This window comes from Apostichopus japonicus, chromosome 21 (genome assembly GCF_037975245.1).
Source record: "Apostichopus japonicus isolate 1M-3 chromosome 21, ASM3797524v1, whole genome shotgun sequence".
Taxonomy (NCBI): domain Eukaryota; kingdom Metazoa; phylum Echinodermata; class Holothuroidea; order Aspidochirotida; family Stichopodidae; genus Apostichopus; species Apostichopus japonicus.
The window spans coordinates 8,651,960-8,670,882 of NC_092581.1; the positions used below are offsets into that span (position 1 = coordinate 8,651,960).

An 18,923-nucleotide genomic window follows, 5' to 3' on the forward strand; every position below is an offset into this window, starting at 1 on the left:
CCCCCCACCCCCACACCTTCCCAGTGTTAACACTTCAAAGATCAATATGTAAGTTTTCTTTTCCTTCACAAAAAAAGTAAAGTACAACTTCTTCTTCATCACACCTAGTCTTCGACTTTCCTTGTTTCATGCCGTGGCATCAATCCCTTTAATCTAATTTAGCACTCATTTAGCAATCAGGATTTCGGATTGTAGCAGACTGAATTGTTTGTCATCTTGTCTGAATGTTCAATGTGACAGCATCATGGTTTGCTAGTGACCGTGTCCAAAGAATGCAATAGCTTTTTGACATAGTTGTTACAACATCAAATGATGTTATAGCATCACAGGCAATTGGGTTCATTTAATAATTTTAAATTATTTTATGCTAGAGAGCACCATGACAAGATTTCAGTCACTTCTGTAATAATAAAAATGTCAAGAATGGGGATTTTCATTCATCTGTCAATAATAGTTAATGAAATAAACAATAAAATACCATTATCAATTGCGACTTGAGTTTATTGAAATCACCAAGTACAGTCCTCTTGTTGCAATGTCACCAGATTAAAGTATTGCATTTATTCACCACAAATATGCTATGATATCACTAGAATAACAAAACAAATCGCTGCTTTTCCCAGCAACTAGATAGTAAGTAGAAATAAGCACATACTTTCTTACATATGAAACACAAACAGCTATGGTATTTCCAAGATACATTTGGCATAGCAAGGTACTGTCAACCAGAATGAAAACATTTCATGGTTCCTGCTGCTGCTCATTGATTAACAGGGAACACTCCAAGAATGTAATGATGAAGCAAGATCAACAATTGCCTTACAAAGCCACACCTCCTCATAAATACACACGTTATCCATTTTAACACATATCGCCATGTGTAAGCTACCTATCAATAACACACTCACCTTTGATGAAACTGTGACTTATGGTTGTCTACTGTAGGTTTAACCCTGTGACCTCATTAATATTCATGGTATGAGCACCAAAATCAATATTTTTATCAACTAATTATGGACCACCCACCCACCAAATATAGCATTGATCAATCATAGCCCTTGTTGAGTTATCGTGCATACAAACTTAAGTGTCACACACATACACATACACGCAGACACACCGACCTGACTACAAAGCTTTCAGCAAGAAACCAAAACTACAAAATGCCATACACAAAATGCACATAAATTTAAGTTTGCTGTTGTGTTTGATCCAGGCACAATGCAACATGATATTTCTTGTTAATTAAACAAAGAGGTAATTGCATACTTCCTTGACAGCAAGGAAATGTTAATTGACTGTCAAGACTGACTGAAACCACAGAATGTTTAACATACAATGGGTGGGTTCATTTGCTGCAATGTTCAGAAAATAACATTATATGAACCCTGCTGAAGGATAACTATTTCATGCCACAACAAATACCTTTTCACAGTGAAAAGAATCTTTTTAGACTAAATAGATCTGTCAATAAATGAACAGAACATATGTCACCTGTGATTTGCAAAGGGCATAATTCTATAGCGTTTTAATGGTAAGATTTATTATCTATTTTAACATTGTTTACTAATTATTAGTCACTAATATAAAATTCTTCTTGATTAACTGTATGATTAGGTGGCAGAAATATGATAATTATGATAGTAACATGAGCAAATACTGTATACCTACAAACCTTTTCTGCCACACCCCTTTTTTTTATCATCATTGAACAACCATTCCAATTGTTATTCTGCTTGCATACAGTGCTTTCTCAATTGACTTGAATTGTGATCAATAATAACATTGAGTTGCTTTTTATAGTTATTGGGATCATTAGCTTGATCCTATGAAGTTTTACAGTACCTAAAGGAGTAAACATCTAAGAATGTCTGCAAAGGTAAAATACTAACTGTATCCAAGGACAGTATTTAACTTATCACAATATGAGGTTCAACTGCATTATACCATACTGCAGCTTTAAACAACTACATACACATAAACCTGCAAGACCAAGAAATATGCCTCCTCCCAACCCATTGCCTTCTCAGGTATGCACAGTATGCTTTCATTATTAGCAATCATGGCTGGTGAAAGACATATAAATTGATAAAACTAAATTATTATTTTCAGTTGGAATGTCCAGCCAAATCAGTCTCCATGTGATTACTGTCATGTCTTTCTGCTACTACTGCACTCATGAAACTTTCTCTATGAGGCTTCTTATGCCCTTCAGCATGTCTCTTGACATAAATAGAATGAAAAGATAAAAAGTTTCAACATAATATGCATGAAAATGTGAGTGTAATGTCAGGTATTTTGTGTGAAGTATTTGCCAGTTTTGCACACTTTTGGCAAAAGTTTTGCTCACTGCCATAGGTAAAATTATTGAATTTCTTCTCATGCAATGTCTAATTATTTTGCCAACAGATGATTGAACGAACACCGGCCCAGTGACTAAACGGAGAGGATGAACATTTCTAGTTGCCAGAGAAATGCTTGGTTGCAATTGTGACCTTGCAGAGGAAATTGCATCCAACTTTCACAAAAATCCATCACAAAAAGAGTTTCCAGAGCACTTAAACAACCATAGATAAATGTAATACAGCTAATCCATTAAAACCACATTCAAGTTGTGAAATTTTAACCCTAAATATGTATAGCTTTTTTAATACTACTGATAAGTTACCACTGTAAACTGGTCATATACAGTGTACCAAAAGATTGAGTGATTTGCAAACCCTGAAACTGGCATCTATTACATGTTAATATGAGTAGGAAGCTAATTGCATTTTGCCAATTTTGAGCTGTCTACATAACTTAATAGTTCAATCTTTTGTCAAGCAATCCCACTTGCCTCAAACACAAGACTGCAGGGTTTAAAGTTGGTAAAGGATGGCTAAGCCAAAGGCTGTCATACAGTTGCAGTGCTATGAGGGGTTTTCACACCGCCCATTCAGTAGTTACTTCAAAAAGGTACTGTAGAAAGATGAATAACAAATGGATAACAGCTAGATAGATTGACAGAGTGAAGATGCTGAGTCACAATATATCAAGTGGCATAGCTGGTTCGAGCTAAAAGTTACATTCCAATATGGGAGAGTCTTTCAAATATCCAGTTGCTCAGACTTACACCAGTATTTTACATACACTGTGCTTGCTCTCCATTAACCAGGTGCCACTCCATTAAATATGGAATAACAACATTTCGCTCCAGAGTCTTTGTCCATAGGCGGCATCCATCATGGACATACTGTTATTTATCATGATGGCAACTTTCATAGACCAGTCATGGAACCATGCAAAATATTTTGTGTGTCTTTGAGTGCAGCTTTACTTTCCTTTCCAATGTTTTTGGTTGTGCTTCTACTGCCAGTACTATCCTTTTTTATCAGCATGTTAATGATCATTGACATCTACTGCCAGGGTGTGTTGTCAGTAAACCATCTTTTGAAAGATTAAGGCCAGACTGGATAGTCATGCTTTTGAATGACATATGAAGTTCTCTTGGATCTCATGCTGATCACCTGTCACAATTTATTAAAATAGCACAACACCTTGTCCAAACAAGGATCTCAATCACTGCAGCTAACAAAGTCATTACAAACTGAGGGCTGCCAATTTCATCCACAAAAGTCCATGAAATACGTACAATATAGCCTAGTGCTGAAGAACATGTGGAGTGAGTACTTGGTAATAATATTATATTTTTCAAAATTGCAGACAATACGCTGCACATTGTTATACAGTGCACATATAGGACAAACAATGGGGCATTAGACATATTGTGAATCGCCTTTGGGTAAGCACGACACACCTCCCCCTTGGATCCACCAGTACAAAGCTAAGTATTGATCCTAGGCCCTAGGGTACTAATAATTATTAAAATACCAGAGTGAATTGCCGTGCATGACACTGGCAGTACAGTTTGCAGGCCTAAGTAAGGCTAACACAGTTACATTCCTAAAATACAGTTACGCCTAGTAGTATAGTAAAAGCTTCATAATTGACGCACCCCCGTAATTGACGCATCTTCAATTATTACTAGCAACGATACAGCAGGCCACCTAAACATTTTGCAGTCACGTAGAATTACATATTTCATGAGTTTGAATCCATTTCAGCTATTTGCTGACCAAATTGTGGTATTTTTTAAGCTTTTAACACCTTCCCCCCAGTTTTGCACATTTTTTTTGCATTTGGAAATCTTACACCCTAAAAGTAACCAACAATACCTCAGTATGATAAAACCTCTCTCTGGGACCTGACCTGTCTGAGCTTAGAGGCTCAGAGCATAACAATCAGTATCTAAAGTCAATGGATGTATACTAAGGCCTACAGTACAGTTAGTTTATCGAAGGATGTGTCAATTTAGGGGTATGAAAGAACTTGACACGGCAGACATTTTGTGGTCAAATTCTGCTCAATTGTACGGTGCATAAGCACAGAACCTTAAATATTTTGAGATCATAACATTTCTGAGGAACTACACATATGAAAAACACATACAGTTGAGTGATTTGGTTTTTTCCTTGATAGACATCGTTGATCAAATCCTTAAGTGCATCAATTATGAGCCCACCATGCTACTAGTAGTATAGTAAAGGCTTCATAATTGACGCACCCCCGTAATTGACGCATCTTCAATTATTACTAGCAACGATAGAGCAGGCCACCTAAACTTTTTTTTCAGTCAAGTAGAATTACATATTTCATGAGTTTGAATCCATTTCAGCTATTTGCTGACCAAATTGTGGTATTTGTTAAGCTTTAAACACCCTCCCCCCCCCCCCAGTTTTGCACGTTTTTGGGGCATTTGGAAATCTTACACCCTAAAAATAACCAACATTAGCTCAATATGATAACACTTCTCTCTGGGACCTGACCTGTCTGAGCTTAGAGGCTCAGAGCATAGCAAATAGCATCTAAAGTCAATGGATGTATACTAAGGCCTACACTACAGTTAGCTTATCGATGGATGTGTCAATTTAGGGGTATGAAAGAACTTGACACGGCAGACATTTTGTGGTCAAATTCTGCTCAATTGTACGGTGCATAAGCACAGAACCTTAAATATTTTGAGATCATAACATTTCTGAGGAACTACACATATGAAAAACACATACAGTTGAGTGATTTGGATTTTTCCTTGGTAGTCATTGTTGATCAAATCCTTAAGTGCGTCAATTATAAGCCCACCATGCTACTAGTAGAACTACAGTAGTTAATACTATGTCTACTACTAATTATAGGTAGGCTATATCGAAATTCGGACTTCTCCATCACTTCTAAAGCGCCCGAATCGACCGCTCGCCATTTCTCTATTTCGATGCTCCTTCAACTTGACTATACACGCTTGAAGTCGGGCTGGAAGTCGCCATTCTTCTCTTATACGCTTTGCACTTTGTTTACATCTATGGGCGCAGACATCTTGATTAGGGGTGCTTGGCAGCGATTGGCTGAAACCCCAAACCTTCTTTAAGATCTATTTTGATTGGTGCTAACATACTGTGACACCGTCACCCTCAGTTAAAGCAAATCGACTATTGATATATATATCGATTACAAACCAGCCTCATTTACACGCATACAGACAAATACAAATACATATACACAAAGATGCACATGTAGGCCTAAGGCGAATTTACAAAATTTACAACTAAGATGACAACACGTACCAAAAATCTCATTAGTACAATGGTTTCAACAGTTTCCGTTTGCCAAGGGTAGCCATATTTAACATTACGACAACCGCAATCATTGAGGCGAGACATTAAAATATACCCATTGAAGTTTGACAACAGTAGTGTTATCCGGTGAAAACCAGTTTACATTGACACGTATCATTAACTTGATTCGTGTGATTGGTATGATATGGTTTGACAGCATAGATATACATTGGATACGTTATGACCGTTTACCAGTCTTAAGGGTAACAACAAGAGCAATTTTATGTTATTTCTATATTGCCGGGGAATCTTACTTTGATTAACCCTATACTATTGCCGAAACCATACAGAGTATGGCACCGAAGGGTAAGTAGACCACCCGACTGTCTCTTCATTTAGAACTGTTTTCAGTATTTTAATTTTACCCCCAAAGAATCATGCCTGGCGTTAACTGATTCTTCCTGGGGTCTTATTGCCACATTGTATGCAATTGCCGTCGTTGTGCCGATGGTGTGGACCATTTGTTGTTGGTTTTGTCGGAAGTTTTTAGGGGAAAAGTGCCAACCTCTCCCCATTAGTGACGTAACTTTATTGATACAGGAGCAGTTGATGGCAGCGTGGTAGCTGCCACTTCCTATATACCGACCCCTCACTTTGTAACCACGTATACACGGCATTGATGGATAATTCAGTTAGATCCTTTGCATTGGGCCATGACAGTGCAAGACTATAACAAGCACATTTTAGTATTTATCAACATTTTAATAGTCATACATTTTGAGCAGTGGCGTAGCTAAGGTATTCATGGTACCCTGTTCTAAAGTTAGAGCTGAAGTTCGTCATTATTATTATTATTATTATATATACAGGCGCGAATCCAGGGTAAGGAAAAGTGGAGAGAAAAAAAGAGAAGAAAAAAGGGAAAAAGAAACTTGGACACAAAGACCATTGGGTATAGGGCCATCAGAGATGGTCCGAAATTTGGGGTCAATGGTCACCTGTGGGCCGTAATGGGCCATTTTGTGGAAATAAGCAAAATGCTTCTTCTCCTACAGATTCCATGGTACAATGTTGAGGGTTTGTCACAATAGTACTATGGAAGTTTTACCTTCAGGGTGTTCATGAATTTGAGATCAAAGATCAACTAGGGGTCTTTTGTGGCCCGGGCCGCGAATTTCTTTTTCCTGAACCTTTCGGGCAGTGTACGTGGAGTTTAGCCAATCAGAGCGAGGCTGTGTTGATGACGTACTACAGTAAAGATAGCGGCGTGCTTACCAAATGTTGAAGTGCATGGGGAAATCACATTCGATAAGTCAACATAATTGTTGTACTACAGCAGAAAGTATTGAGTTATATAGGCCTTGCACTAATAACATTATACTGAATCATTGTGCACAACTTACGTGACGTTTGCATCGGTTTTTGTTGAAAAGCGGCGATGCATGATCGCTGTCTGATGTACAAATTTACAATGTCTTCAGATTGACATGACACTGTACTCAGTACTGTAGTACTGGTACAGTAGTATGTTACGTACTTACAGTTTACACACATCTACACAGCAATATTTGTACACAGTGGTACAGTCCTATAGCACCTCCTTGTGAGAGACGAGGTCCAGTAATTAACGGTTTATTGTGGAAACTGCCAAATGTTTGTTGTAAACGGATGAGCGAATTAGGTAAATAAGAGTGCAAGTACTGCCCTTGTTTTATTATGCAATAAATCCTCTCTCTTTAATTGTTCCAGAATGAATATCTGTTTCCCTTGTCTTTTATTCTAGCAAGTCATGTGCCTTTAAATTAAGATAAACTTTCCTAAAACGGATGTACCACATTTTGGGGCTGAGACCGATTTCCCTCTAATAAGATCTAGAAGGAAAATAAACAAAAGAAACTATATATATTTTCGCCACACTATCTACGGAGTTTCATATATAAGATGACCATGCGCGAAAACCATGACATAACTTATAATACCGATTTTCAATTCATGATATAATACTTGGACATAACTACTTGAACATGAGAAAAAGTGGGGGGAAAATCCACACGGGGGCTCGAACTCGCGCTCTTTCGTTTTCCACCTTATGTTATTGAGGGGACGCATTTACCCGACTGACCATCTTTACTGAGTAGTACGTCATCAACACAGCCTCGCTCTGATTGGCTAAACTCCACGTACACTGCCCGAAAGGTTCAGGAAAAAGAAATTCGCGCCCGGGCCGCTGCCCTATATTTTCAAATTGCTCCTGTTCGTACAGTGTATGGCCAGTTATAATGAAACTTGGTCACAACGTTCCTCGGGATGAGGGTTATGAGGGGTGTTCGGAAAATTGAGGTCAAATGTCATTTAGGGGGTCATCAGGGGTCATTCTTTGTAATATTTTCAAATATCTCAATCTCCTCAAGATTTTGATGGATCATATTCAAAGTTGAACTGATGATTGTTGGATTGTGTATGAATAAGATGATACCTAATAATTTTTGGTCAAAAGTTAATTAATTACAATTAATCCCCATTGTTTAAAAAAATCTGAGCCTTCACCTTTTGCCAAAGCTCCTTTAATTTGTCTCCCAGTCTCCGCAGTGTTTGTTTACATTTGTGGTTAAGCTCTGCAGAGGCTGTTAGTGGAATTAAAGCAGGACTGGGAGTTGTTATTAACTGTTGAACTGTAAGCATGAGAGCCCTATAGAAGTCTTTGAGCCTGAGGTATGTAGGCAGCAAGCCAAAATTTTGGCAAGGAGTGCTTCAGTATGGAACGCGAAAAGGGCAACCATATTTCGTTGTCTAAACTAAGTTTGTTGCAGTCTAAACTAAAGTTGTTGCTGCTGTTTTACCACGTTGTTGCTCAAACTCAGGTTGTTATTTTAACTTCCGTTGTCTAAACATACGTCGTTGTCTAAACTTACGTTGTTGCTATCGGCGCTGTTCAAAATTGCTCAACCGCGTAATGTAAACCAGAATGCAAAATGCATTGAGGTTTCGATGACTTCAGTACACTAGAAAGGTGTTAGCATAAGAACTAGCTGTTACTATAGAACTAGCTGTTACTATAGAAATGGCCCGAACCACCATTTTGATACATTAAATAAACACAGGTCAGTCTACTGTACGTGGCTATACACACCTGCACCAAAAACAATAGGGGTCTTGGAGGTCCAAGTCCATTTGGAGTCACCAAACGCAAACTTGTGAAAACCTTGTTTTATAAGCTACCGTATCTCCCACAGCCAGCCTATCAGATAACATGTGCGTTAGTACAACTCATACGAATAGGAGGCTGCACGGTAAACAACTTTTAAAATGTTATAATGTTATAGTTATAGGCTATGCATATACGCTGTGAATGTCGGAAATCAAGTACAACGTCCAGTGTCTAGACAAAGTACCAGCATAAAAATACTGCACTTTTAAACTGATTTCATTGAGCCCCTCAACAATGTGTAGAGATAATCTGGGAATGTCGGTAATCAAGTAAAACGAGTAACGAGACAAAATGCCAGCATGAAATACTGTACTTAAAATTGAATTATTGAACCATTACATGATGTCTGGATATGTTGTGAATGTCTGCAATCAAGTAAAACGAATGACAGTAATATTACTACAGACAAATGTTTTCGTCCCGATCGAACACCAATTGCGTTTATTATATGACCTATACTTTTACTAGTGTTTATAGTTGAGAAGATGCGATCTTATCACTGCCTGTACTTTGTGAATGCTCTACACAATATATATATATGGCGGATGCCATCCAGTGCCCTAGCTTCGCTGTTTTACAAGGGCAGCCGTCCGACCTTCATTTTGCCTGCCCTGCCACTCTTTCCTCCTCTCCAACTTCGTATATAGTACCTCGATGCTTTGACCTGCAGCGATTTCACCAGCTACCCCAACTCTTCAAATATCCTCGCAAATGTAGTGTGCATATCTCGCTAAATTCCACGCAATTTGTATTAGGCCTGTTCAAACTTCGGAGTTTCAACTGCACATGGGCATATCCTGAAAATTTGTGGAGAAAAGATCATATCACCTTACCTACAACACATAGCCTTAGTCAAAACTCGAGTGTATCTTGGATGATTCGTTTCTTGCATAACATGTTAGCGGGTTTTTTGGTCTAAAATTCTTAACAATGCTGAAAGAGGTTTGTGTATATTCCATTTACAACACAATCCCTTTCGCAAATCGAAACTCCGAACTGGATTGGTGTTACGAATGAACTTGCTTGGCGGGTTTAGTAAACTAGTTCTGTGAGTCATATTGCCTACGTACTTCAATACTGTGCCCCTCTTGTTACTCACGAAGCGCAGACTACATCCAACCATAGAGCAACTGATCCAACATTTACCCTGGATGCTTTTCAGTATTTGGAAACAACCAACTCCACGGAAAATATAGTATTTAAATAACATTTTTACGCAATGTCGAAACTTCAATGACTACTTTTGACGATTTATGACTGCAGTAGTTTATGAATTAGTGTTGCACCAGAATCATGACTTGAAGCACGTGGTCAAAGGGACCGCAAAACTTTACGCAAGTTTGCAACGAAGAAATAACTGTGGTATAAATGCACATTTTACATTATCAACTCTCAAAAGGGAGAGAACATTACATACTGTGAGATTTAAAGTCCTTTTCAGTATCAGAGATGTTGTGGTAGCTTCCCGCAAAATTCATAGATTGTCTCAACTCATAACTTTCTGTGATAAAACAATTATTCAAATATGACATTAACAATATAAATGTAAATAACGTCCTCGGAGTTGTATTAACTATCATCTAAATATCGTTAACAACGTGATTTTGTTCGACAAATCAGGTTTTTAAGGATATTTACATGGCTGTTGCTACAACTCCGGCATGACATTAACGATTACCCCCCCCCCCCCCCTTTTTCGCGTTACATAGTTAAACCATCATACTTTGCGTTCATTGAGCACTGAAGATGCAAGCATGTTTGCAGACAATGGGTAAGGGACTATTAACCAAAGAAATCTCGGGAAATTTGAGAAAACATCATTGGCTGTATTTAGCATGAAAACCTCTGTAATAGATATGTTGTTAGCACTGCACGGAAGCAACTTGCGGTTGATTGTTATAATTTTTTTGAAAAGAAAGAATGATGTTCGTTCACAATGTGTTCACAACGGTACTTTAGATAGCAACGAAAGTGTAGACATCAACGTGAGTTTAGACATCAACTGTAAGTTAACTTAGCAACGAAAGTTTTAGACATCAACGTGAGTTTAGACATCAACCGTAAGGTTTATAAATCAACGTGAGTTTAGACATTAAGGCGCGTTTAGTCGTCAACGTGACTTTAGACATCAACGTAAGTTTAGACATCAACGAACAACAGCAACATGGTAAACTAGCAGCAACAGCTTTAGTTTAGACAGCAACAAACTTATATTAGGCAACGAAACAAACTTAGTTTAGGCAACGAAATACGGTTGCCCTTTTCGCGTTCCATACTTCAGGTCTGCTCAGGTAGAGGGGAGAAAGTTTCATAGGGTAGGTCAGTGGTATTGTTTGAGAGAGTGGGTAAAACAGGATTTAAAGGGGAAAATAGGAATTATAGCCAGTGGTGTGGCCAGTATTCTGCTAACGGAGGGGGGGGGGGTATCACTCATGGGCCCAAAATTGGTGGAATCTGAAAAATGGCCTGAAATTTGGTGGGCCATAAAGTTTTGTGGGCCCTACATTTTTAAGCTAGAAAAGGTATGAGCTTCTGCACCATTGGTGCTCTAGTTGACGTTTCCATTTTTCCTCTCTCACTAATGTATCTATATATATATACTATATATAGTCTAGCATAACGCGTGTGTGTGTATGGACGCCTTGAACAATTGTTCAATTGTGCAATGGAACCAACTGTGGCTGGTCTTGAACTCGACCGAGTCGTCGGGGAACATGACGCATTTCGGGAAGGGGCGACCGCCCCCCCCCCCCGAGCAAATTTTCTCTATGATATCGCTAGTCATTTAAAAATAGACAATGCTTAGATGCAACTTACAAGGCCTGGGAAGTGTCATTTCCAGCGATCTGGGAGGCATTTTCGGCCAAAATGTTCTTCTACGCTTCGCGCCAACCCATGGTGGCGCTTCGCTTAGATAGTTTGCCTACAGGCTTTGCCCTTCCGTTGGCAAATTACTCGCTACACGCCTGTTCGAATTTGTAAAGCAAAGAGCAGACATCGCATAATATCAGTGAGCATGAAAATGCATGTTCAAAAATGAACAGCCTCAAAACTGTCTATGTGTGTAGTCAAAGGCGTAGGAGCCCAATTGGATTTGGGGGCTGTAACGACTTTCCCGAAAAATATAACCAACATTTTTCGCGCGCCAAGCGCGCGTTCAACATGTTAATGGCAATATCATATAAGCAAGCATAGGTCATTACATCGCATGGCATCGTGTACCGTACGGTCCGTGAAAGTTGCGCAGTCATCCGCAGGATGCTAATGTAAACAACGAAATGTCTTATGTAGATGGAGAAAAAGCATACAGGTCCAATTATGTCAAAACTCTCTTTTACAGTAGTAATGGCGAATTAGTCTGCCAAGCTTAGAACTTTATTTTAATTACCAAGGAGATCATTTTTAAACTATTCATTTATTCTCAGCATATTGCCCGAATTTTCAGGGGAACAAGTTTGGTTGGGGGGGGGGGGGCTGCAGCCCCCGCCTCCTACTCCTATGTGTGTAGTGTTCGGGTTCGAAATATCTCTGATATCGGAAATATCTGGTATTTTTCATTTCCTTTAACCAAGTTTTATAATTGCCGTTATAAGAGGTTGTAATATTTGTACACCAATAAATTAACTGTGTCTGAATTTCGAAAACTTCCTGACCAACATTCTTCATCATACTTCCCTCTACTCGTAGCAATTTTGACCTGTCTGTTAGGGGTTGAAGGAGGTTTTTCTATATTGGTTGTCCATAGATTGAATTTTGTGCAACACTATGTATATGTTTTGAAGTGATTTTCTTCACGAGAAATGTGAATTTTCAAATTCTGAACAAATAATGGGCTTTAAACTTTGAAAAGTGGGGCTTTCGGATATTGTGGGCCGTGACGTAGAATCACCTACAAAAGCATTGATCCACAGGACATGCAATGAGGTCGAACATGATGTGTGACTGGTTACAATCTTCAAAAAGGTTATGGATGGAAAAAAAATATTGGGAAATACTTGGTTCTCAGGCAAAAGTGTACATCTGGTTGGTCATTTCCAAGCCCGAGAAGTGCCATTTCCGGTGATCTAGGGGGTATCAAAACCTGAAATTTTCTTGTACGCTCCGCGCCAACCGATGGTGGCGCTCCGCTTAGATAGTCATACGCGCCCCCCGGGTTAGAAAATCCTGAATACGCCCCATATATATATATATAACCCCCACTTTCTTAAGTCTTTCTAAGCCGCTGCTCTGTTCTCCGCCCCCATTCAACTACCCCCCCCCCCCACCCTCGAGTATGTGAAAGGTACAAGATATTAACAACGGCTGATATACAGTATAGATAGTTTACTTCATCATTTCAAGAAACCTTCCAAAAGTCGTCTTGACTTTAACATTGTAGATTTCTTACAGAGTGTCCATTTCGACATATTGGTCAATGCGGAATTGACCTATTAAGCTTTGCTCGTTTATCCTATAAAAGTAACATTTACATATCATTTTTGTTCTTTTCACTTTGACGTAAAGATTGTTAGTAAATAAATCAACGTTCCGATTCATATACAAGTGTCCATGCAGCGGACTCCTCCACCCGAAACAACCAGATTATACTAGAATAGTAGTTTTGCCATAGATATTTGTTTTATTGCTCTGAGGTGGAAGAGAATCATTAGTAGGCTTTTATTGTATCATGGTTTACAATTATATAAAACAGGTTTATTGGAACGACTTCATTCTGGAGAGAAGGTCGTGGTAGCTGAAGGATATCTTTTCAACTTTGAGAGGCGAGGTTTCCTCCAAGCTGGACCATTTGTACCTACGGTTGTACTGGATCATCCAGAACTCGTCAGGCAACTGCATGAAGAGTTTGTGAGAGCCGGAAGTGACGTAGTACAGGCGCTAACGGTAAAGAACATGTTTACATACGTAAAGATTATATTAATAAACAACACTTTTAGATTATGTTGTCTTCTATTAATATGTGTAACCTTTCTTAACAAACATGAAGTCTAGCTGGTCACCTGACATTAGAAGGAGTGTCATATTTTCTCAAACGTGTTCAATGTCTCCAAAGGGCTTCTCTTCACAGAACTGCTGATTAGTGACAGTCAAATTTGAATGTGCGTGAGTATTTGAAAGATCGTTAGGTTATACTGAGGTTAGAGGATAGACACCGCAACCTTCGTCAACCAGCAAATCATTCATAATTCAGACGTCTATGATGCGCATAGTGTGCTATAAGTCCTGAAATCGACATTAAATTGAAAAAGGCCTATTTATGTTTCTAATTGACAAATGTCGAAATAAATTAACATAGGTTCCTCGTGCTCTCATTGGACGACCAGTGTCACATGTCGTTATCTAGCGCTCGGATTGGCAGAAATCGATTTATGTCATATAAATTGACATAGGTATGTTTCTCGTACTCTTAGTGGACGATCATTGTCACGTATATCATTTAGTACTCTGATTAGAAGAAATCGATATTTGTGAAAGAAATCGACATATGTCGAATGAAATTGTCATACGTCGTTTTTCGTGCTGTGATTAAATAATATATACATATTCATTGGCCCCAGAATTCAACCAGTTAAAATTAGAATAGCTAAACGTTATGTTCTGTTCATCAAGTTATGCATAAATGCCAAAATTGGAAACCATGACAATGGAATAACCAGGAAAAAAGACCAGAAGTATGTTGATATGCAATTTAATAGGTTGTGTAAGTATCACTATCTTTTCAAGCCTATAGGAGGACCTATCCGGACAGCTTTGTTTTTCGTTAATGCCAACGCCATTATAGTCTCATAACTAGCGGTGTATAGTCATTCACATATGTCAATTTCTTCCAATTAGAGCACTAGAAAATAACACGTGTCAATAATGTTCCAATGAGAGAACGAAAAACCGATATATATCAAGTTAATTAGACATATGCAAATTTAATTAGACATATGTCGATTTCGTCCTATCAGAGCGCTAGAAAACGGCATGTGACACTGGTCGTCCAATGAGAGCACAAGAAACCGACATATGTCAAGTTAATTTGACATATGACGATTTCTTCCAATCAGAGCATTAGAAAACGATGTGACACTGGTCGTCCAATGATAGCACGAGAAACGTACATATGTTTATTTAATTCGACATATGTCGATTTCAGGACTTATGACACACTAGGCACACCAGATGTCAGGTAAATATATGCACTACTATCCATGCTGGCTCATGTATAGTAGGTCAAAGGTCGTGTGAACTTGGAGAATTCGTTTTTCTAAGAATACGTCTCTCCATTCCGCATTGCTTCCCTTTTTGGTTTTCTCCCCAGTATTACGCAAATCGTGAGAAATTGTCATTAATCGATCGCGAAACTGACCTTGAAAAACTGAACAGGGATGCTCTCCGTATTGCAAAAGGTGTGGCAGTTAAAACCAACACCCTCCTTGCTGGTAATATATGCAACACCAACATTTATGACGTCGAAGATCCTGTCAACAGAGAAAAAGTGAAGAAAATGTTCAAGGTTTGGCAATCCTCCTCACTTTAATTTTTTAAGTTGGTCAATTTGCCTAACAATAAATTACCTTCAGTCTGTTATAAAAGAAACACATTCGTTAATTTGCGTGGGCTTGACTGCATTTCTGGCTGACTGGCGGCTGATGGACGGGTGAGTCAGATGGATATATGGCTGGCTGACCGATCGGGTGGTTACCTGGTGGGTGGGAGGAATGGTTGTCTTGTACTCGGGTTATCGACGGGTTATGAAAGTACGAACGGACCGTGAGTAAATGCCTGCACGCATATATACATTTTTATATTAATAGGAACAGATTGACATAATCGTCGAGGAAGGGGCCGATTTCATCATTGCAGAGACTTTCGTTATCTTTGCTGAGGCTATGATAGCCGTGGAGGCTATCAAGGAATACGGCAAAGGTAAATAGAAATATCCACTTAGTCCGCAGTAGCTTGACAAAACAAAGCAACAGAAACATGTCTTTGGGATGCCGATATATCACCATCAAATCTTAAGTCAGTTATAGAGCGTCGTTAAACAACTATCAGTAGATATATATTTAATTAGGGGTTTATCGTAGTGTAATGTGATACACCATTATGCATTCTATCATAATCACGAACTGTTCCCTCACTCTACAATCGTTCTTGGTACTATTGTATAGTAAATAGCCACACAATCATGAATGACGATGTATTTTTTCCCAAACATTTTGGCCCTTTTCGCAGAAATCGAACGAATAAAACATTCACACCAAAAACAAAGGGATTCCGTTCTTTATTATTGCTTTTGGTCTGCATGAATGCATGCGTCCGATTAATGTTCTTAGTTAGAATTTCTCGCTTAAATGCGCTTACCTTTTAAGTTTAATTGAATTTTCGTTTTATGTGTCCACGATTGGTAAGTCCTAGTCATAAACCATTAGTGCCTTATACCAATGACTTTAATAACTTCCATATATTTCCTTGTATAAAGGAATAACCTCTGTGGTTACTTTGGCACCACATTTGCATAATACCGAGCAGGGCCAACTATTGACAGTCGATAACGTTGAAATAACCGAGGCTATCAAGAAACTCGAGTCTGCCGGAGCCGACGTTGTCGGTCTGAATTGCGCCAGTGGCCCCGATACAATGTTATCGTACATGGAACTTATCAAGAAGGCTGGAGTCAAGGTAACTATATACACCTAGCCTAGAACGGGTTGATTAAAGGTGAATCTTCACTTCGAACGGGCGATGGGCACTACGAAAGCAAACTGGAAAACTAAAAACATCCAGGAAATGTTCATTCCATCGCACAACGGATATTAAGCGAAATGACGGCAAACGATATTTTCATACTTTGCCCATTGTGTACTTTTTCTCTTCTAGGCTCCACTTGCATGTGTCCCTGTGCCTTACCGCACCACGCCAAAGGAGCATACGTTCATGCTATTAACGGATCCTGTAACTGGTAAGATATCCGTGGATGAGGTCCACTCTATAGGGAAACCCATACTTCACCTTTACCCCAAAGTTAAAGGAGGTGTGTGTCTTGCATGAACGACTTCCACAACATAAAACCTCTTTATACTGTTTGACTTTGCGTCATATGCAAGGACATTTTACTTCATCATGTTCATTATTTAGTGCATGTAACCATTGCTTTGTTCATTATCTTCGAAATCAGGTGGGATCTTCTAATTTTTTTTGATAAAATATTCACGTTTTCTAACATTTTAAAATATCTTGATTTTATTTCAGTTTTTATGACCTGTTTCATCAAATTTGTATGGGCAGAAACACAATATGTCAAACGGTTTTACTTCGTTATGGCATATTACTGAACAAATTTGTATTTCCTGACAAGACTCAAATTAACAAAAAGCTTGAACAAAATAACTTAAACCATCTTTAATTTCACTTTTTATCGCTCAGTTCCGCGATTGTGTTATTTATCTTATTTTTAACAATCCCCTCAGGTGAGTTTGTATTTCCTACCAACCTCGACTGTGCATTGTGTACGAGAGACGATATCTACAAGTTCGGTCGCCGGTGTGATGAACTCGGTATACCGTACATAGGACTCTGCTGTGGTAACGCCGCCGCTTATACCCGCACTCTCTGTGAAAGCATCGGTAGAAAGCCGCCTGCTTCGAAATATTCACCATGCATGGAAGTGCATTGCCTATTTGGAAAAGACGAGAGAGTATTAAAAAATCATTCCAAGCAATCTTTGGAGAATATTGTTACAAGAAAGGGCAAAATGTAGTGATATCTATATAGATAATTGATTGGGATTGGTTAACCTAACTGGCGAAAAACGTCATTTTCGAGGAATAGTCTACATATTCTTCCATTTTGTGATGGTCAAATATTGAAACCCAATCTATATATGACTTATTTCATTTGGATTATTATTTATCATATCAACTATAATCATAGTCTGCTTCATTCTTTATTGTTACTTTAGTGTGTTGTGTTGCAAAGTGTTCTCTAAGATTCAAATCAAGACATCGCAACTTTAATTAAAACAAATTCCAACACCAGTTCTGCTTGCAAATTCGCTTTTAAAATGTCAGTGTTGAAATCATAAACGTGTTACCCTTTTCATTTTCATTTTTTTTCTTTTTGCGATACTTGACTGGAGACGATTGTATGTTTGATAACCTTCATACTCCAGCCACTTTGCTCGATTAGCCTCGATTGTTTTAATGGTAACATCATATAAGAGAGATATGGAAACGTAATCTTCCCCGTCTTAGGGGTTTCTATAGGCTATGGTGGTTCATTTTAGTTTCCACTTGAACAAAACAAAACACTCAGAATGAGACATTATCTCTACAAGAAGAATGAAGAACTGAAGAAGCAAGCTTCCTTCTGCAGAGGGGAAAGCAAATGAAGGAGAAGCGCAACATACAATGAAAAACAAGGAAAGGAAAACAGAGCAATGAGATGAAATGTTATAATTTTGCTTACGAGTTTACGTCATTGATGTAGTATACAGTACAGGTGAGCTGAGAGGTCATACATTTCAATTAGTCAATATTTTCATTAAAGATTCGATTTCTTTAATTAGTAACTGTGCCCTTTGTTCCTTTTTTGTTGTTGTAAATATACCAGTAGACCACTGATTAGAATTTCGATCCTGAAACTGAACCCCATCGGGTATGAATTACAAGCACAAGACCAGCACAATATTACCCTGAGTCAGTGGCGGACTGGTCACACGGGCATTTGGGCAATGCCCGGTGGGCCGGTGGGCTGGTGGGCAGGTGGGCTGGTGAGCCAAGTAAACATTACAGCCCATTTTCACCGTAGTTAATAGAAAACAGACGGGCTGTGTAGAAGCATATTTTTAACTGTGGGAATCAGCTCATGAAATCACCATGTTAGTTAGTCTGTTAGTTCGTAACAAAAGAACGTGCTATTGGCAACCCGTCCATGCTAATGGATTTTTTCCCCCATTTTTTCAAGCATGTTGTCACAAAATACTTGAAAGACTAAATAAAATCCAGTCTTAAACATATATTTTTGTCTATATTTGTTTACGCTTTTAACGTTTCTCAGATTAATCAAGTGTTGCTTCTGGA

General features: G+C 38.6%; 1 protein-coding gene and 1 long non-coding RNA gene across 3 annotated transcripts; one reads left to right on the forward strand and one right to left on the reverse strand.

The window, feature by feature from the left end:
• Window positions 1-480: 480 nt before the first annotated feature.
• On the reverse strand, window positions 481-4,571 carry LOC139962637 (uncharacterized). The gene is made up of 2 exons (XR_011791283.1): window positions 2,837-4,571; window positions 481-2,222 (listed from the first exon to the last, which is right to left on the reverse strand). It is a non-coding gene; the product is annotated as an uncharacterized lncRNA (long non-coding RNA).
• Window positions 4,572-5,738: 1,167 nt separating this feature from the next.
• On the forward strand, window positions 5,739-18,859 carry LOC139962632 (betaine--homocysteine S-methyltransferase 1-like). 2 transcript variants are annotated; one of them, XM_071962789.1, is made up of 7 exons: window positions 5,750-6,014; window positions 13,547-13,737; window positions 15,161-15,355; window positions 15,657-15,768; window positions 16,325-16,524; window positions 16,723-16,804; window positions 17,313-18,859. In XM_071962789.1, exons 1-7 carry the CDS (start codon window positions 6,002-6,004, stop codon window positions 17,600-17,602), a joined length of 1,083 nt encoding a protein of 360 aa, XP_071818890.1. In that variant the 5' UTR covers window positions 5,750-6,001; the 3' UTR covers window positions 17,603-18,859. The 2 variants fall into 2 exon arrangements, with proteins under 2 accessions (XP_071818891.1, XP_071818890.1); XM_071962790.1 differs by lacking the exon at window positions 15,161-15,355 and having other exon boundaries at window positions 5,739-6,014.
• The last annotated feature ends 64 nt before the right edge of the window (window positions 18,860-18,923 follow it).

What these genes read in the sequence shown, in the direction of transcription:
- LOC139962632 (XM_071962789.1), top strand. An exon ending in AAGTGAAGAAAATGTTCAAG is followed by an intron (nt 15,356 to 15,656) that starts GTTTGGCAATCC and finishes TTATATTAATAG; the next exon opens with GAACAGATTGACATAATCGT. An exon ending in TATCAAGGAATACGGCAAAG is followed by an intron (nt 15,769 to 16,324) that starts GTAAATAGAAAT and finishes CCTTGTATAAAG; the next exon opens with GAATAACCTCTGTGGTTACT.